The sequence below is a fragment of the Papio anubis genome, chromosome 17 (genome assembly GCF_008728515.1).
Source record: "Papio anubis isolate 15944 chromosome 17, Panubis1.0, whole genome shotgun sequence".
NCBI lineage: Eukaryota > Metazoa > Chordata > Mammalia > Primates > Cercopithecidae > Papio > Papio anubis.
The window spans coordinates 1,353,649-1,374,149 of NC_044992.1; the positions used below are offsets into that span (position 1 = coordinate 1,353,649).

Sequence of the window (20,501 nt, forward strand, 5' to 3'; positions counted from 1 at the left end):
AATGGTCAAACTGGGGATTCAAGCCAGGCCAAGTCTCTGTGCGTAGCCCCAGACCACACTGCCTCTCTGGAGCCTCCGGTGGCCCCGATCAATACACACTTCAGTTTGGATCCCACGGCTTTTACATGTGCCTTATTAAGATCCAATCTGCACCCTTCAACTAGAGGTTTATTTTTCTTTTATTTACTTATTTATTTATTTATTTATTTGAGACGGAGTCTCGCTCTGTTGCCCAGGCTGCAGTGCAGTGGCGTGATCTTGGCTCACTGCAAGCTCCGCCTCCCGGGTTCCCGCCATTCTCCTGCCTCAGCCTCCCGAGTAGCTGGGACTACAGGTGCCCGCCACCGTACCCAGCTAATTTTTTTGTATTTTTAGTAGAGATGGGGTTTCACCATGTTAGCCAGGATGGTCTCCATCTCCTGACCTCATGATCCGCCCGTCTCGGTCTCCCAAAGTGCTGGGATTACAGACGTGAGCCACTGTGGCCAGCCTCCTTATTTATTTTTTTGAGACAGAGTCTTGCTCTGTCGCCCAGGCTAGAGTGCAGTGGCACGATCTCAGCTCACTGCAAACTCCACCTCCCTGGTTCAAGCGATTCTCCTGCCTCAGCCTCCCAAGTAGCTGGGATTACAGGCACCTGCCACCATGCCCAGCTAATTTTTAAAATATTTTTAGTAGAGACGGGGTTTCGCCATGTTGGCCAGGCTGGTCTCGAACTCCTGACTTCAGGTGATCCACCCACCTCGGCCTCCCAAAGTGCTGGGATTACAGGCATGAGCCACCGCGCCAGTCATTTTCTAAAATTTGTTTTTTAGAGATGAGGTTGTGCTATATTGCCCAGGCTGGAGCGCAGTGGCTCTTCACAAGCGTGTTCCCTCTACTGAACAGCAGGACACTTTTGACCTGCTCTGTTTCTGACCTGGGCCGGTTCAGCCCTCCTTAGGCAACCTGGTGGTTCCCCACCCGCCGGAGGTCACCACACTGATGCTGAACCTAGCAGAGACATCTCATCAACACAGCACAGAACTCCTCGGCTCAACTGATCTGCCCACCTCATCCTCGTGAGTAGCTGAGACGACAGGGGATGCCACCGTGCCCAGATCTGCCCACCTCATCCTCCTGAGTAGCTGAGATGACAGAGGGATGCCACCATGCCCAGATCTGCCCACCTCATCCTCCTGAGTAGCTGAGACGACGGAGGGATGCCACCATGCCCAGATCTGCCCACCTCATCCTCCTGAGTAGCTGAGACAATGGGGGATGCCACTGTGCCCAGATCTGCCCACCTCATCCTCCTGAGTAGCTGAGACAACGGAGGGATGCCACCATGCCGAGATCTGCCCACGTCATCCTCTTGAGTAGCTGAGATGATGGGGGGATGCCACCGTGCCCAGATCTGCCCACCTCATCCTCCTGAGTAGCTGAGATGACGGGTGGATGCCACCATGCCCAGTCCCCATCTAGAGATTTCTTACATTCCTTCTGAAGCTCCTTTTACACCCATCTGCCCCCTGCCCTCACCTCCTGCTGGCCACCTTCGGCTGACCTCCCCATGGTCCAGCGCCACAGTATCGAGTGGGCTGGCATTTCCTGTGGACTCCCGTGGGTCATCCTCACATCTGGATCACTCCCCACATTTCCCCTCTCGCTCACTTGCTCCCCAGCTTCCCTGCCTCTGCCGGTCTCAGCTGCGCATAATGGCTATTCGGAAGCTGGAAGCTGCGGTGCCAGTGAGGGCTGAGTGCTGAGCAGAGCGCTAGTGTGGGCCTCGAGGGCTGGCGGAGGGGAAGCGGGAAGCCAGAGCTGTGCTGCAATGAGATGCCGGGAAGACACGCAGCAGACGCTGTTTCCTGACTCACCACCACATTCACAGGTGGGAGAGCAAGCCCCGCTTCCAGCCCTCGGGTGCTTCCCACTGCCCCCTTGCCGCCTCCACCCGGGCTGCACGGCCTCCATGCGGCCTCACTCACACAGGGAAGCCCGTGACTCTCTCTCAGCCCCCTGGCTGCAGCATAAACAGGCTGGACTGTGTGACCTTCCCAGACAGGAAAACAGCGGCTGCAGGCAGCCCCTCCCCTGGCATTCTGGCCATAGAGCATGGTCACCGGACAGGAGTGCCCAGAGGGCCAAGGCCCTGGGACAGTGCGGACGGGGGAGCTTCTCTAAGATGCTGGACGTACGTGCCTTTTGGCCCAGGGCAGGCCATGGCATTGCAGGCAGGCAGAAACAAGGGGCCACAGTGGCACCCCAGGCCCTGACTTTCTACATCCACGGCCTCCCGAGTCCTCCCTGGCCTGCAGGAGGCTGGGGGGCTGAGCGGTGGGTGGGGGCTGGCATTCTGGCCCTTGGGTCCCTTCCAGAGGGAGCCTTGCCCTCAGGTGGCTGGGATACATACCCAGACTTCTGTACAACCTGCACAGGCCAGGATCCCGGAACAGGTGGACTCGGCCAGGCTGGGCTGTTTCCTACCCACAGCAACCAGGCATCTCCAAGCACACGCTGCCCAGAAGGTCCTTGTGCTCACCTTTCTGCTTCAGTGCTGAAGGGAGAGGAAGGGCATATGCTCCCCTCCCCCCGCCACCTCCCGTGCCTTCCCAGTCAGGTCCAGCCCTGCCAGTGCCACTGGCCTTTCTGTCCAGCCCTGAACGCGGTCACATGCTGCAGCGAATTCATGAGACAGAACCCTCAGATGGCAAATTCTCCCCAAACCAACGGCAAGCAGCTGACTGCCTAAGCTTCCCCAAGGCACGGGCCAGAAACAGAGGAAGGTGGGGAGGCAGAACAGGCACTGGGCACCGGCAAGTCCGGCTCCCCAGGCACCTAGACCCTCCAGAACCGGCCGGGGGGCACCGCAGGACCCTCTCCTGGCTGCAGAAGCGGGATCTACTGAGCCGGGGCGCTAAACTCCTGTCCCTCTCTGGGGGCACCTGCCGCCCTGCCCTCCTCGCCAGGATCTGAAGAGGGACGTGCATCCTCTTCACTTCCCTCAGATCCCAACTCCCATGAAATCATGTCTTCCTCAGGTTTAAAGTCAGACTTGAAGGAATCAAAAGGGAAAAGCCACAGAGAACTGTTTCATCAGGGAGCCTGGCAACATTTGGAAACCTCCTTTTCTGTGTGGCTTCTGCTCAGAACTCCCCGTCCCACCCACGGGGACAGGGGTCAGCGTAATGGAGTGGAAATGGCAGGTTCACAATTTTGGCCGCAGCTGCTGCCATCTCTAAGCAACCCAGGCTCCGGGTTGGAGGGTGGCAACCCAAAGATGCGGCCTCAGCCGCCGGCCGTGTTTGTGCTGCAGCCGATGAAGCGAGCACAAAGGGCCGTACGAATGTGAGGCGTTGAGCAAACATGGAGAGTGCCATCCAGATGTCCCGCGGGAGGCTGCGGCTCCACACCATGGGGAATGCTCTGCCCCCGTGGAGTGACCTGGCGTCCGCCCTCCACGGATGCTCCATGGTGGCCCAGGCCCTGTGCCGCAGGGCCCTGGGAGAGCCTGCACTGGCTACCGGGCAGCCTACGGACATGAGAGCCACCCTTGCCCCTCGGAGCCTCCACTTGGGAAGGAAAAGCCACCACGGGGGTCGACTTCTTGGGCCCTGGAAGGAGGGCTCGCGGCCGTCTCCTCCTGGACTACGAGGAAAAGGCGTGTGCCCACTTGGAGTCCCCTCTCCACCAGCGGGGGTAACAGCTCGCAGCCCCTAGTCATCAGTATTTAGACCAGAGCCCATGCAGCACAGAGCCCCCTGGGACCCAGGAAGTCCCCAAATTAAGGCTTCCATGGCAACGCCATCCCCCTGATTCTTAGGTTATCACAGAGCTATTATCCACGGCCCCAACATGGTTGTTGAAGATTGGAGGTAGAAATTCCTTTTTTTTTGTTGTTGTTGTTGAGACGGAGTCTCGCTCTGTCGCCCAGGCTGGAGTGCGGTGGCGCGATCTCGGCTCACTGCAAGCTCCGCCTCCCGGGTTCACGCCATTCTCCTGCCTCAGCCTCCTGAGCAGCTGGGACTACAGGCACCCGCCACCATGCCCGGCTAATTTTTTCTGCATTTTTAGTAGAGATGGGGTTTCACCAGGTTAACCAGTATGGTCTCGATCCCCTGACCTCGTGATCCGCCCGCCCCGGCCTCCCAAAGTGCTGGGATTACAGGCTTGAGCCGCTGCACCCGGCCGGAGTTAGAAATTCCTAAAGGCGACCCTGGAGAGTCCTTTGTCCCCAAAATTAGAACATGGGTGGGAGACACACACAGAAAGTGCCATTGTGCCCCGAGCTTGGCGTCTCTGGGAGCCGATGCCGACAGTTCTGCTTTCCAAAGGCCTGGGTTGTCTCGGAATGAGATTCCGCTCTGCTCAGCAGAAGCCCTGGTCAGCCCAAGGGTGTTGCTCAACTGTTTCGGCTTGTCCTCCCTGACCTCATTTCCCTCTCGGGGTCTGTTCTCAAGGAGTCGGCACTGGAGCCTTCATCAGAGGCCTCATGGGACGGGGGAATGCCCACGGAGTTCCCTCCAGCCCTGGGGGAGGGGGAAAGAGACGACTTAGAAGGAGGGCTGGCCCCGCAGCCAGAGGGTGTGGGTGTGAAGGGTGGGTGTCAGCACATGCCCTCAGATGAGGAACAGTGACGTAGCAGCTTCTTGGGGCCTCTAGACCGAGGGTTGGCAAACTTTTTCCATAAAGGGCCAGACAGTAGACTTTTTTTTTTTTTTTTTTGGAGTCAGAGTCTCGCTCTGTTGCCCAGGCTAGAGTGCAGTGGCACAATCTCAGCTCCCTGCAACCTCCGCCTCCCGGGTTCAAGCGATGCTCCTGCCTCAGCCTCCTGAGTAGCTGGGACTACAGGCACCCGCCACCATGTCTGGCTAATTTTCACATTTTTAGTCGAGACGAGGTTTCACCATGTTGGCCAGGCTGGTCTCAAACTCATGAGCTCAGGTGATCCACCCGCCTCAGCCTGCTGGGATCACAGGCGTGAGCTACTGTGCCCGGCCTTTACAAGCCATATGGTCTCTGTCACAACTGCGTAACTCTCCCGCTATAGCACAAAAGCAGCCACAGACAGGCAGACAGGAGCAAACAGGCACAGCTCTGCCCCATGAGGCTTCGTTTACAAAAACAGGCGGTGGTCTGGGTTTGGCCTGGCAATGGTGGTTTGCTGACCCCTGCTCTAGATCAGAAAATGAAAACCCTGAAGAACAAACCAGTAGCCTCCCTTAGACAGACCTCTCAGAGCCAAACACTTTAAATGGTGATCAGGTCACTCTCTTGCCTGGTCACTATCTAGCCTGTGTAGCTTTTTGTCTCCAGTGGGAGAGCAAAGAGTGAATAGAAACGCTCCTGCCACAGTGGTTTGTGTGGGTTCTTTTTTCTTTTTGAGATGGAGTCTGACTCTGCCACCCAGGCTGGAGTGCAGTGGTGCGATCTCAGCTCACTGCAACCTCTGCCTCCCGGGTTCAAGCAATTCTCCCGCCTCAGCCGCCCAACTAGCTGGGATTACAGGTGCCCGCCACCATCCCAGGCTAATTTTTGTATGTTTAGTACAGATGGGGTTTCACCATGTTGGCCAGGTGGGTCTTGAACTCCTGGCCTCAGGTGATCCACCTGCCTCGGCCTCCCAAAGTGCTGGGATTACAGGCGTGAGTCACCGCGCCTGGCCACCGCAATGGTTTTTAGCCTTCACACAGACCTGCCAGAGGCCAGTGAAAGTAATGGACCCTCCCCTCCATAAAGACACAGCTGAGAGCGGCACCTACACACAATTTGTTGGCACGGAATTTCAAGGGTGTGCACGGCCCTCCTGAAACTTACTCATGGACCATGTAGAGACCTGAAAACCCCAGGGTAAGATCTCTTGCTCACTCGGGAACAACACTAGTTTCTCTGTATTTGAAAGAGCTCTTACAAGTCACTAAATACTAATAATAATAAAATCAAGAGCACCGTAGAAAAATAGACAAATGACACAAAGAAGCAATTCACAGAAGAAATGCAAATGACCAATGAAGAGGAGAAAAGACGCTCTGTCTCACTAATAATGAAATACATTTTAAAAACGGTATATCATGTTTCATCGGATCAGAGTGGCTATGTTTGAAAGATGAATGACATGGCACTGGAAGGGACATGGAGGAAAAGGCACTCGTGTGCACACTGGTGGGCTTGGGGTGGCAGGCAGGCTTTTTCTTTTGAGACGGAGTTTCACTCTTGTTGCCCAGGCTGGAGTGCAATGGCGCAATCTCGACTCGCTGCAACCTCTGCCTCCTGGGTACAAGCAATTCTCCTGCCTCAGCCTCCGGAGTAGCTGGGATTACAGGCACCTGCCACCACGCCTGGCTAATTTTTGTATTTTTAGTAGAGACAGGGTTTCGCCTTGTTGACCGCACTGGTCTCGAACTCCTGACCTCAGGTGATCCGCCTGCCTCAGCCTCCCAAAGTGCTGGGATTACAGGTGTGAGCCACCGCGCCCGGCCAGATGACCTTTTTAGAAGGCTATTTAACAGTACATATTAAATTTTAAAACATGCTAATCCTGTGGCCCAGCACTTCCACTGCCAGGAACTTATTTTACAGAAATACATGTACAGGGATGTTAACTTCAGCAGCATTCATAAATTGGAAAAATTGGAAACCAAGCCAAAAGTCCATTAGTAGGAAACTGATTGAATAAATGATGGTCCATCTATATTAAAGAATAATACAGAACTGCTTAATAATAAGGCAGATCTCTAAGTACTGACAGAAAATGATGTAAAAGATACATTAAGGGAGGTCGGGCACGGTGGCTCACGCCTGTAATCCCAGCACTTTGGGAGGCCAAGGCGGGCGGATCACGAGGTCAGGAGATCGAGACCATCCTGGCTAACACGATGAAACCCTGTCTCTACAAAAAACACAAAAAATTAGCCGGATGTGGCAGCGGGCACCTGTGGTCCCAGCTGCTTGGGAGGCTGAGGCAGGAAAATGGCGTGAACCCGGGAGGCGGAGCTTGCAGTGAGCCAAGATTGCGCCACTGTACTCCAGCCTGGGTGACAGAGGGAGACTCCGTCTCAAAAAAAAAAAAAAAGATACATTAAGAGAAAAGGCAAGTTACCACAGTTCTTTTCTTTTTTTTTTTTTAACAGAATAACGCTGGTATATGCAGATCTTTTAAATAATGAAGAAACATATTTCAAACTGAAGACAGGCTTATAGAATTTTTTTTTTTTTGAGGCAGAGTCTCGCTCTGTCACCCAGGCTGGGGTGCAGTGGCGCGATCTCGGCTCCCTGCAAGCTCTGCCTCCCAGGTTCACGCCATTCTCCTGCCTCAGCCTCCCCAGTAGCTGGGACTACAGGCGCCGCCACCACACCCCGCTAGTTTTTTTGTATTTTTTAGTAGAGACGGGGTTTCACCATGTTAGCCAGGATGGTCTCGATCTCCTGACCTCGTGATCCGCCCGTCTCGGCCTCCCAAAGTGCTGGGATTACAGGCTTGAGCCACCGTGCCCGGCCTTTTTTTTTTTTTTTTTTTTTTAAGCGGAGTTTTGATCTTGTTGCCCAGGCTGGGGTGCAATGCCGCGGTCTCAGCTCACCGCAACCTCCACCGTCCAGGTTCAAGCGATTCTCCTGCCTCAGTCTCGCCCCTTTTTTGACTTTCTTTCTTTCAACCCCACCTTCCTTCGGCCTCCCCCACATCAAGAAGCAGCACATTTTGTGATCTCCGGAGGCTTCTAACAAGGGGGTGCTCAGTACCCCGAGGAAACATCTCGCCCAGGCGACTGTCTGTGCCTGGGCACGGAGGAAAACAAGAGGAGGAGAAGCCCAGGTGTTCCCCTGCGTTTTCCATCTGGCTCTGGGCAAAGGCAAAGTTTGGGGCAGTTCCACAGGAGGCTGGCGTTCAGGCTGCCACCAGCCGAAGCTCCCAGAGACCCTGATGACAGCTGCCGAGGAAAACAGGAAAAGAAAGTGGGCGGCAGGCCGGGCGCGGTGTCTCACGCCTGTAATCCCAGCACTTTGGGAGACCGAGACGGGCGGATCACAAGGTCAGGAGATCGAGACCATCCTGGCTAACACGGTGAAACCCTGTCTCTACTAAAAAATACAAAAAATTAGCCGGGCGAGGTGGCGGGTGCCTGTAGTCCCAGCTACTCGGGAGGCTGAGGCAGGAGAATGGCGTGAACTCGGGAGGCGGAGCTTGCAGTGAGCCGAGATCCGGCCACTGTACTCCAGCCTGGACGACAGAGCAAGACTTCGTCTCAGAAAAAAAAAAAGCAAAAAGGCAAGGGATTGTGAGAGCCACGCCCTGCTGCCTGTAGGGACCTCAGCCAAGGAGGCCCTGCCAGGCTCTGCTGCCAGGACACCTCATCCATAGCCCCTTTACAGTTTGGGACACCCAGGCACACACAGGCACATGGAAGGCAAGGACGCAGAAACCAGTCAAAGCAGCCTCAAATTTAGAAGCGGATTACTGAACTGCAGAGCTTTAAAAAGTCCGTACTCACTGTCAATGAGGTGAAGGTCATACACATCCCACCAAAGCCATTCAGAGCCAGGGCGATGAAGATGAGCACGGAGAGAGCTATAGGGAAACGGAAAGCTCGTGAGTGGAAACCCCAGCCGAGCTCCCGGGAAGCCGAGACCGGCCCAGAGTCCTGGGCGGTGCAAGCTCCCAGTAAATCCAGTAAATGCAGGCCGGGGTTAGTACCTGACATCTGGGGAGTGGAAGTGACCCTTTCTCACCCCCTCCTCTAGCCTACTTCTTTTTCTTTTTTCTTTTTTAATTGAGATGGAGTTTGGCTCTTGTCACCCAGGGTGGAGTGTAGTGGCACCATCTTGGCTCACTGCAACCTCTGACTCCCGGGTTCAAGTGATTCTCCTCCCTCAGCCTCCCAAGTAGCTGGGATTACAGGCATGCGCCACCACGCCCGGCTAATTTTTGTATGTCACGCCATGTTGGCCAGGCTGGTCTCGAACTCCTGGCCTCAGGTGATCTCCCCGTCTTAGCCTCCCAAAGTGCTAAGATTACAGGCGTGAGCCAGCATGCCCGGCCTCCTCTTGCCTATTTCACAGAGCTTGGGCTCTTGCAAAAGGTGCACACCTATCTTCTTTTCTCCAATTAATAGTAGCAGTGTCCAGGCAGTGACTCACGCCTAGAAATCCAACACTTTGGGAGGCTGAAGCAGGAGAATTGCTTGAGCCCAGGGGTTCTAGAACAGCCGGGAGGCCGGGCACAGTGGCTCATGCCTGTAATCCCAGCACTTTGGGAGGCCAAGGCAGGGGCATCACCTGAGGTCAGGAGTTCGAGACCAGCCTGACCAACATGGAGAAACCCCATCTCTACTAAAAATACAAAATTAGCCGGGCGTGGTGGCGCATGCCTGTAATCCCAGCTACTCCAGAGGCTGAGGCAGGAGAATGGCTTGAACCTGGGAGGCGGAGGTTGCTGTGAGCCGAGATGGCGCCATTGCACTCCAGCCTGGGAAACAAGAGCAAAACTCGCTTCAAAAAAAAAAAAAGTACAGCCCCGGCAACAAAGTGAGACCTCGCCTCTAAAAAAAAAAAAATTAAAAATTAGCCAGGTGTGGGTGTGCGTGCCTGCAGTCCCAGCTACTCTGGAGGCTGAAGTGGGACAATCACTTGAGCCCGGGAGGTCCAGGGTGCAGTAAGCTGTGACTGCACCACTGCACTCCAGCCTGGGTGACAGAGAGAGACCCTGTCTCTAAAACAAAACAAAACAACAACAACAACAACAAAAACAAACATTAGCAGCAAGCAGGAGGCCTAAAGAAGCTACTTCACCAAAATCAAAAGTATAGGTTCCTGAAAATCAGTAGATGAGCCTGACTAAGATTTTGGTGAAACTCAAGTCCTTTTTCGGTGTTTGCGCTACAAGTCCTTAAAACAATGGCTCCACCGGGGCCGGGCGCGGTGGCTCAAGCCTGTAATCCCAGCACTTTGGGAGGCCGAGGCGGGTGGATCACGAGGTCAGGAGATCGAGACCATCCTGGCTAACATGGTGAAACCCCGTCTCTACTAAAAATACAAAAAACTAGCCGGGCGTGGTGGCGGGCGCCTGTAGTCCCAGCTACTCGGAGGCTGAGGCAGGAGAATGGCCTGAACCTGGGAGGCGGAGCTTGCAGTGAGCCGAGCTCGCGCCACTGCACTCCAGCCTGGGTGACACAGCGCAAAGACTCCGTCTCAAAAAAAAAAAAAAAAAAATACAAAAAAAAGCTAAGCCTGGTGGTGCGCGCCTGGAGTCCCAGCTACTCGGAGGCTGAGGCAGGAGAATGGCATGAACCCGGGAGGTGGAGCTTGCAGTGAGCCGAGATCGTGCCACTGCACTCCAGCCTGGGTGACAAAGCGAGACTCCGTCTCAAAAAAAAAAAAAAAAAAAAAAACAATGGCTCCACCGGAACAGGGTTGTGGATCAGGTGGCTTCTAAGCCATCCTTCATGCTTTGGCCCGTGCTGCCTGGAGGGGACTCGGCTCGTGACTTCTGCACACACCGAGGACCGGGCCCCTGCAGCCGGCCTGCTTCTTAGAACTTGCCTCTCGGGTTGGCATCAGTGAGGGACTGGCTTGGTTTGGTGATGAGGTGGAAGTTGCTCATACCCTGGACTCCTGTCCACGGTGGCTGCTCTCTGATCCCCCCATCCGTTTGAGATAAGTAACTGAGTAGAGGCCTAACAGGTGTCCCCTCTAACTTGAGCAGCGAACAGCAGGCCCAGGACAGTGTCCAAGAGCAGGTGGGCCTGGGAGCAGCTCAGGGCACTCTCTCCCCTGTCCCTGACGAAAGATGGAGGAAGGGCACACTCACTGTTTGGGTTACTGGCTCCATATGCAATCAGCAAGCAGGAAACCGCAAAGCAGGCGCTAAAACCAAGCAGAAACGCAATGTTATTGACCATTATGACTTTATTCCCTGTTATTGGTTTTTTTTGTTGTTGTTTTTGGTTTTTCTTGAGACGGAGCCGCTCGCTCTGTCTCCCAGGCTGTAGTGCAGTGGCGCGATCTCGGCTCACTGCAAGCTCCGCCTCCCAGGTTCACGCCATTCTCCCGCCTCAGCCTCCTGAGTATCTGGGACTACAGGTGCCCGCCACCACACCTGGTTAACTTTTGTATTTTTAGTAGAGACGGGGTTTCACCCTGTTAGCCAGGATGGTCTCGATCTCCTGACCTCGTGATCCGCCCGCCTCGGCCTCCCAAAGTGCTGAGATTACAGGTGTGAGCCACTGCGCCTGGCCTTTTTCTGGTTTTTCTTGAGACGGAGCCTCGCTCTGTCGCCCAGGCTGGAGTGCAATGGCGCGATCTTCGCTCACTGCAAGCTCTGCCTCCCAGGTTCAAGCATTTCTCCTGCCTTAGTCTCCCGAGTAGCTGGGATATTACAGGTGCGCGCCACCACGCCTGGCTACTTTTTGTATTTTTAGTGGAGACGGAGTTTTGCCATGTTGGCCAGGCTGGTCTCGAACTCCTGGCCTCAGGTGATCCGCCCACCTCTGCCTCCCAAAATGCTGGGATTAGGGATTATAGGCATGAGCCACCATGGCCAGCCCATTTTCATTTTTGTATATGTATTATAAAGCACATTAAGAATGCCATAGGGGGCTGGGAGCCACTGCACTCCAGCTGCAGTTGCTTGAGCAACAAGAGCAAAACTCCATCTCAAAAGAAAAAAAATGGCATAGGGGCCGGGCACAATGGTTCACGCCTATAATCCCAGCGCTTTGGGAGGCCGAGACGGGTGGATCACCTGAGGCCAGGAGTTCGAAACCAGCCTGGCCAACATGGTAAAACCCTGTCTCTACTAAAAATACAAAAATTAGCTAGTTATGGTGGCAGGCACCTGTAATCCCAGCTACTCGAGAGGGTGAGACAGGAGAATTGCTTGAACTGGGGAGGCAGAGGTTGCGGTGAGCCAAGATCATGCCGCTACACTCCAGCCTGGGTGATAGAGCAAGACTCTGTCTTGAAAAAAAAAAAAAAGGCACAGATATACATCATTTAGAATTCGATGTGCTTATTATATTGGGGGTACGTGTTGAAAATCTTTTTTCTGGTGGAGGTATAAGGTCAAACAGGCTGTGGAAACCAGTGTTTTGTTTTTTTTTTTCTCATCAGATGAATACTGTGCCAGCCTTGTAAGAAGGTTTGAGGGAAGCATGTCTCACACATGAGAGTGAAACCCCAATTATTACGCTTATGAACTACAAAGGGATCAGAAACCCATGTTCTTAGTGACAAGCAACTCCAGATCCCCCGGGCGGCCTGGAGCCTGGTGCTTTTCTTATTGAGTACTGGAGCGTGGCGAGGACCACAGTACCTGCTGATTCGGTGGCGGATGGGGAAGGAACTCCATTCTGGATGGGCCTTCAGGGAGCTCCACAGTACACTTGATAGCAGGTATGACCAGGATACCCTTCCATGGGGAACTCAGCCCAGGGGGTCCACCTGCCCACTCCCTGCCCCCCAAGGGACCCACACTGACCTGCCCAGCAGCCTGAGCTTCCTCGGGCCATACTTGTCCATGACGATACCCAGGGGCAGGGTGATGGCACTGAGCAGAAAGGAGCCCACGGTGAAGGCCAAATTTAGCATCTCGTCCTGGGCCTGGCAGCTGAGCCAGCCGTTCATCCAGCTCACCTCCTCGTGCCCCGGCTCTGCTGTGCTGCCCACTGTGCCATTGGTGACATTCTCTGTGTGAAGAGGGAAGGAAACCCTGACCTCGGGGTCAAGACAGGGATTCCCAAAGATCAGAGGGGCAGGTGCCCATTCGGAGTGCCCCACTGGGAATGCCAGGGCTGGCTGGGGGCCTCTCGAGGGCTCAGGCTACCCCACAGCGGGCTTGGATGGCCATTTGGCTCAAGTCCCCTGGAGTGAAAACAGGTTCTTAACTTTTGAGGGGTAACTTTTGTGGACCCTTTTAAGAATCCAATAAAGACCTCCCCAGAAAATGCACACCAAAGTTTATCCACAGTTTCAGGAGCTTCACGTGTCCCTTGAAGAGCAACGAAGCCCAGGCTGAGAGTCCCATCCACCACCCCAGAACAGCAGACCTCAGGGTCCCGCCCTGGCTGTGCGGCCCCAGGCTGGTGAGAACCGGCTCACGGCAGCTGTGTCCACGGGGACAGACTGAAGCCAGCATGGAGGCAGACCCCAGACCACGTGGGAAGGAGAAGCACCGGCCTCACCCCAATAGCCTAGTTCTCGTCTGTCAGTGTGCGGAGACCAGGGCGCCTCCTTCGATGGGAAGTCCAGCTGCCTTCTCAAACGTGGGACGGATGCCACTTTCTCACTTTCTCCCCTTGATATTTTCTTTGGCTTTCTTTTTTTGTCTTTTCTTTTTATTTTGAGACGGAGTCTCACTCTGTTGCCCAGGCTGGAGTGTAGTAGCATGACCTTGGCTCACTGCAACCTCCACCTCCTGGGTTCAAGCAATTCTCTTGCCTCAGCCTCCCGAGTAGCTGGGACTACAGGCGCCCGACACCACGCCCAGCTAATTTTTTTGTATTTTTAGTAGAGATGGGGTTTCACAGTGTTAGCCAGGATGGTCTCGATCTCCTGACCTCGTGATCTGCCTGCCTCGGCCTCCCAAAGTGCTGGGATTACAGGCGTGAACCATCGTGCCCAGCCTCTTTTTTTTTTTTTTTTTTTTGAGACAGAGTCTCACTCTGTTGCCCAGGCTGGAGTGTAGTAGCATGATCTCGGCTCACTGCAAGCTCCGCCTCCTGGGTTCAAGCAATTCTCCTGCCTCAGCCTCCCGAGTAGCTGAGATTACAGGCACATGCCACCACACCTGGCTAATTTTTGTATTTTTAGTAGAGACGGGGTTTCACCATGTTGCCCAGGCTGGTCTCAAACTCCTGACCTCAGGTGATCCCCCCACCTCTGCCTCCCAAAGTGCTGGGATTACAGGTGTGAGCTGCCGTGCCCGGCCGAGATGCACCTTTCTTATTTTCCTTGCCGGGGTCATTGTGATGCCATCCCGTGACCTCACTGGGTGCTGCGTCTGGTGTGTCTGCCACACCCAGCCCTTAATGGCCCCCTCCAAAGTCCACCCAGCACCAAAACAACACAAAAAGGCAGAGAAAAGTGCTGTGGCAGCTGAAGACGGGAGGGTGGAGGACGGGCTGGGAACGTGGCTGAGGAGCTCTCCTGGCCGGGACTGCTAGTTAAGAGATGCTGACTAATCCTGCAGAAAACAGGAGCCGACTTTGATTAGACGTGAGGTCACACTGGGAGAGTCAAGGAAACGCTTTTCTTCCGATAACTGCCTGCCTTCCAGTTGCAGCCCTCTGGCGCCAGGGCTGTAGAGCTGAGGTTTGCAAAGGCTTGCTCAGGCCTCTCGGGGCTCCTCCAAGGTCACTGGAAAGGATGCACACGGGTGGAATCATGCCTCATGCCAACGTGTGACCAGGGAGGCTCGCCGGGGCCGTGTGGATGAAGAGCGTGGAACTGGAATCTGGCTTCGAGCTTCCTGTTTTGGTTCCTCCACTTTCTACCTGCATCAGCTTGCTCTAGCTCAGTTTCCTTGTCTATAAAATGGACATCCTAGAATAATAAGATCCACCTCCTAGAGTTTGGGGGAAGATCAATGAGAAAATCCAGAAAACTTTCTGGAGCTCACCCAGGCATAGAAAGCACTCAATAGCGAATCGCTGCCAGTTGCTGCTGTTCTCGTGGCTATGATGATCATGGCTGCCACCGGAGGCTCCGGATGGGAATCAGGGCATGACCAGCTGGCACACAGCCGGACACAGTGGTTGCACACGGGGAGCACAGTCCCGAAAGCGTGTGTGGAAGCGCAAAGACACGTCTAATCCCCCACTAGGCTGTGAGCCCTGAGAGGCAGGGTCTGCATTGTGGTCACTTCTGTGTCCCCAGTATCTCACCCAGGTCTTGGCCTACAATAGCTGTTTACGGAATGAATAGAAACAACAGGGCCAGGTGTGGGGGCTCACGTCTGTAATCCCAACACTTTGGGAGGCAGAGGCGGGTGGATCACCTGAGGTCAGGACTTCAACACCAGCCTGGCCAACATGGTGAAGCCCCGTCTCTACTAAAAATACAAAAATTAGCCGGGCGTGGTGGTGCTCACCTGTCATCCCAGCTACTCAGGAGGCTGAGGCAAGAGAATCATTGAACCTGGGGGACAGAGGTTGCAGTGAGCCAAGATCACACCATTGCACTCCAGCCTGGGCAAAAGAGTGAGACTCTGTCTCAAAACAACAACAACAACAACAACAAACAAACAAAAAAACAGAATCAGGCCAGGCGCAGTGGCTCAGTCTGTAACCCCAGCCCTTTGGGAGGCTAAGACGTGTGGCTCACCTGAGGTCAGGAGTTTGAGACCAGCCTGGCCAACACGGTGAAACCCCGTCTCTACTAAAAATACAAAAATTAGCCGGGCGTGGTGGTGGGCGCCTGTAATCTCAGGTACTCGGGAGGCTGAGGCAGGAGAATCGCTTGAACCCAGGAGGCGGAGGTTGCGGTGAGCCGAGATCGTGCCACTGCACTCCAGCCTGGGCCACAGAGTGAGACTCTGTCTCCAAACAAACAAACAACAACCAAAAAGTCTTAAATTGATTAGAGATCTGGTCACCCCTTTAACTACATGGGGGAGAGGCAAGGTCAGGGGAGAGGCAACGGTATCTGTCCTTCCCATCTTTTACCCTGCAGCCACGACACACAGGGGCAAGGACCTTGCACTCTAGACCACCAGCCTTCTCCCCTTAAACAAATCCCTGCCGCTGGGGCCACCAGGCTCTCTGCCCGGCCGCTTGCCTCCAGGCAGTCCTGTCCAGCAACAGATGCGCCTGGGGCGGGGCAGGTGAGCAGCTTCCCCTTCTGCTTGGGGAGCGTCTCCCTGCTGCTGGAGGGAACGAAGCCCTTGGTGAGCCCAGAAGCTCTGTTGACAGTAAACAGCAGCACCACCGTCACCGTCACCGCTCCAGCAGATGCCCAAACACAGACACACCCAGGCTGTTCCCCTCCCTCTGCTCCCACCTGGGCCACTGTGGGCCAGGAGAGAGACAAACAGATTAAGCGCCCAGGAAGTGCCAAGGCGTGGGGTGGTCCTCTGCTCCCAGCCTAGAGCTTGACCCTGGGCCAGCCTGCTCTGCTCATTCCCGGCCAGCCTGCTCTGCTCCTCACCTGCACCTGTTTGTGAAACGGACGCCTCCTCAGGGGCGGCCAGAAGTGGCCCAGCCCAGGCCGGACAGAGAAGACAGGCAAGAGTTGGTGTGGCCAGTGAGTGCCCAGAACAGGAATAGGGCTGCTTAGGAGGAGACCCAGGGCCAGGGCGGAGGAACCCTGTTCAGCCCCGCTCACAGAAGACGCACAAGATCTTCACAGAGGAATCAGGGAGAAAAGAGGGTGCTGTGGCTCTCTCAGGCTCCCCCAAGTCAAATAGGAGTCTCCCCATACCCCAGGAGACAAAGGGAGGGGGCCTCCAAGATGATGCTTGAGGGGGCCAAGGAGTACCTGGCTTGAGGTTCCCTCTAAATTCCTGAGCTTCCCCCTTCCCTGACTGGCTGCTTTCTGAGCCCCCCGCTCCAGGGTGCGGGCCCCTGGACAGCCCACCGATGGCCCCTGCCCAGGACTCCCGGCTCTTAAATCCTTAGTCTATCCGGCAACAGGAAGCAGCATCTCAGTCCTCAGTCTGGCAGGGGAGATATAGGTGAGAGGTCAGTTCAGACACAGCAAACAACAGACAGGAGGGCACGGACAGGCAGAGGCCGTCCTGGGCTGACCAGAGCCTGGCCCCCGAGCAGTGGGCCCAGCAGCGGCTGCCATGTGCACAGTGCCAGTGTGTGCCAGCTGCCACGCTCAGTGGATGTGCCCACACCCACCCCATATTCCCCACGAGGATACTGTGACAGTGTCCCTGAGGGATGCTCAGAGCGGGGAAGTCACTTGCCGAAGGTCTCATGACTCCAGGCTGTCAGACCCCGAAGCTCCCGCTCTTACCCTTCGAGCTATGCCGAGGCTGGTCTGCCTGGGTTAGAGGCTCCTATCCCAGGGAGGAAATGCTGAGAGAACAGAGCCAGGAAAAGGCTGCCCCTGGTGTCGGCAACACTAGGAGGCCCTGAGTATCGCTTGGTGAGAACGGAACTAAGACTCTCCCACGAGGTCCCTGAGAGCCAGCCTAAGCTGGATGGATCTTCGCGGACACCAGAAGCCAGGGGTGGCCAGCGGATGTCTGTGAGGGAAATGAGGTCACGAACCATGGAGGGAGGCTGGGGCGGCGGGAAGAGCCAAGGCCGCCAGCTCTTCTCTGAGACGCATCCTGAGGCTGCCGGCTCCAGCCTTTAAACCTTCTTACCCATTGCTATGGAATTTTTAAAATTCCAAATAAACTGGGGGAAAAGTTTAAAAGTCACATTTTTTTTTTTTTTTTTTTTGAGACGGAGTCTCGCGCTGTGTCACCCAGGCTGGAGTGCAGTGGCGCGATCTCGGCTCACTGCAAGCTCCGCCTCCCAGGTTCAGGCCATTCTCCTGCCTCAGCCTCCGAGTAGCTGGGACTACAGGCGCCCGCCACCACGCCCGGCTAGTTTTTTGTATTTTTAGTAGAGACGGGGTTTCACCATGTTAGCCAGGATGGTCTCGATCTCCTGACCTCGTGATCCGCCCGCCTCGGCCTCCCAAAGTGCTGGGATTACAGGCTTGAGCCACCGCGCCCGGCCAAAAGTCACATTTACAGCAATAAACGTGAAAGGTTGGATTTAAGAAAGCTATCCAGTGGGTGCGGTGGCTCACGCCTGTAATCCCAGCACTTTGGGAGGCCGAGGCGGGCGGATCACCTGAGGTCAGGAGTTCGAGACCAGCCTGGCCAACATGGTGAAACCCCGTCTCTACTAAAAATACAAAAATTATCCAGGCGTGGTGGTGGGTGCCTGTAATCCCAGCTATTTGGGAGGCTGAGGCAGGAGAATCACTTGAACCTGGGAGATGGAGGTTTTGATGAGCTGAGATCACGCCATTGCCCTCCAGCCTGGGTGACAGAGTGAGACTCTATCTCAAAAAAAAATAATAAAATGAAATACAAATACAAAAAACTAGCCGGGCATGGTGGCAGGCACCTGTAATCCCAGCTACTTGGGAGGCTGAGGCAGGAGAATTGCTTTAATTCTGCCGAGAGGCAGAGGTTGCAGTGAGCTGGGACTGCGCCACTGCACTCCAGCCTGGCGACAAGAGTAAAACTCCATCCCCCACTCCCCGTCCCCCAAGAAAAAAGAGGTCCTCGAGGCGGCAGAGAAGTCTCCTGTCCACATCTGCAGCTTCACTCAGCCCATGGGGACCAAGCCTGGCCCTGCTTCCCCAAGGTGGGCGGCAGCCCCTCTGCCCTCGCAGCAACCTGTATGCCAGGGTGAGCTCACAGCGAGGGTGAGAGGCTCTCTCCCACCACCACAGGCGGAGCAACTGCAGCAGTCAGGGGCATACAACTGGGGTCAGCCTTCGTGCCCATGGTCAGACCGTGAGTGACTTCCTCGGGCAGAGGCCGTGACGACTTCTGGTTTCTATGCCATCCAAACATACCCAGCATGGGGCAAGCCCTCAACGATTCACACGAGGCTCTAACAGGGGAACTGGATCGTCGCCCTCCTCTACCTCCCTGACTTCCTCCTGCCTTAGGAATAAAATTCACTTTCCCCAAATGGACTCCCAGGCCCTGCAGGCCCGGCCCCTTCCCACTTCTCTCCTCTCCTCCAGGGTGTACCCTCCTCTCCTGACTCACCCCTCTTCAACCTCCAGGCTTCAGCCTGAACCCCAGAGAGGCCCTTCCACCCACTAGGAGCCAGATCTCCGCAGCTATTCTGGCTCTTTCTTGGCGGCCCGGCTACCACCTGGAATTACACAGGTTACACAGGTGTGCGTGTGATGACTTGTTTGCTCTGAATCCCCAGCACCGCACCTTCGTCAATGTTTACTGAATGTTTAGGTTACAAGAAAGAGGGGATTAACTATGCACATGTAGGCCCGGAGCAGTGGCTCACGCCTATAATCCCAGCAATGTGGGAGCCCGAGGCGGATGGATCGACTGAGCCCAGGAGTTTAAGACTAGCCTGGGCAACATGGTGAAACCCCCATCTCTACAAAACATTTAAAAATTAACTGGGTATGGTGGCTCACACCTGTAGTCCCAGCACTTTGGGAGGCTGAGGTCGGCAGGTCACTTGAGCCCAGGAGTTTTGAGACCAGCCTGAGCAACATGGTGAAATACTTATCTCTACAAAAAATTTGACCAGGCACAGTGGCTCACACCTGTAATCCGAGCGCTCTGGGAGGCCAAGGCGGGTGGATCACCTGAGGTCAGGAGTTCGAGAACAGCCTGACCAATATAGTAAAACCATATCTCTACGAAAAAATACAAAAATTAGCCAGGTGTGGTGGCAGTCACCTGTAGTCCCAGCTACTTGGGAGGCTGAGACAGGAGAATTGCTTAAAACTGTGAGGCAGAGGTTGGAGTGAGCCAAGATCACGCCACTGCACTCCAGCCTGGCAACAGAGTGAGATTCTGTCTCAAAAATATAATAATAAATAAATAAATAAATAACCAGGGCTGGGCGTGGTGGTTCACACCTGTCATCCCAGCACTTTGGGAGGCCGAGGTGAGTGGATCACCTGAGGTCAGGAGTCCGAGACCAGCCTGGTCAACATGGTGAAACCCCATCTCCACTAAAAATACAAAAATTAGCTGGGCATGGTGGCGGGCACCTGTAGTCCCAGAAACAAAAACAAAAATCTAACTGGGTATGATGGCTCACGCATGTAGGCCCAGCACTTTGGAAGGCTGAGGCAGGAGGATCGCTTGAGCCCGGGAGTTTGAGATCAGCCTAGGCAACATGGCGAGACCCTGTCTCTACAAAAAAATACAAAAATTAGCTGAGTAGGGTGGCGCACACTTGTAGTCCCAACTACTCAGGAGGCTGAGGTGGGAGGATTGCTTGAGCCCAGGAGTTAAGGCTGCAGTGAGCTGTGATCGTACCACTACATTCCGGCTTGGGCAACAGAGCAAGACCCTGTCTCAAATAAAGAAAACCATCCACAGGTAGCTGCAGCCCCCCAAGCTGACCCTGACCCTGTTGAAGTGGGGGCTACTGGATAACAGAGAAAATGAAGAAAGAGCCCAGGCGTGGGCGGTCACACTGCCATCCCAGAGGCCAAGAGGACACAGCTCTGGGAAGCCCCGTGCTTCTCGGACTGAACACCCAATTGGTCTCCTGCCCTCACCAGGGGGACGAGGGAGGCATCCAGCAGCCAACACCTGGAGGATATTGTGCAAAACCCGTCACCAACTTCCTGCACCCAGGTCCCCAAATCCAGCCTGCCACCCCTCCCAGCGGGCAAGGAAGAACAAGCTGAGGGGCAGCCGAGAAATGAGCCGTTTCCTTCCCTCTGCCACCTCCCCAGGCTGGAACCCAACACCACGTCTGTGGCCAGATTCTGGCTGGAGTCCTGAGAAAGAGTTCTAAGAATCTTTCAACAGGTTCAGGCAAATTTTCTTTAGAGAACAAACCAAAGCATCGTCCTAGAGC

The 20,501-nt window shown here is 54.9% G+C and overlaps 1 protein-coding gene and 1 non-coding gene across 5 annotated transcripts in view; both read right to left on the bottom strand.

Annotated features, from left to right (window-relative positions):
- The window catches only part of SLC43A2 (solute carrier family 43 member 2), a 53,762-nt gene that overhangs the window by 29,196 nt on the left and 4,065 nt on the right, over positions 1 to 20,501 (bottom strand). For all 4 annotated transcript variants that reach the window (XM_003912059.5, XM_031657242.1, XM_009189316.3 and 1 more), the window contains exons 3-5: positions 12,452 to 12,659; positions 10,784 to 10,839; positions 8,469 to 8,545 (exon numbers count right to left, since the gene is read on the bottom strand). In XM_003912059.5, coding sequence (XP_003912108.1) covers positions 8,469 to 8,545; positions 10,784 to 10,839; positions 12,452 to 12,659 — 341 coding nt within the window. The remainder of the gene's footprint in view (positions 1 to 8,468; positions 8,546 to 10,783; positions 10,840 to 12,451; positions 12,660 to 20,501) is intronic.
- LOC116271165 lies at positions 12,079 to 12,182 on the bottom strand. The gene has a single exon (XR_004179600.1). It is a non-coding gene; the product is annotated as a small nucleolar RNA U13 (small nucleolar RNA).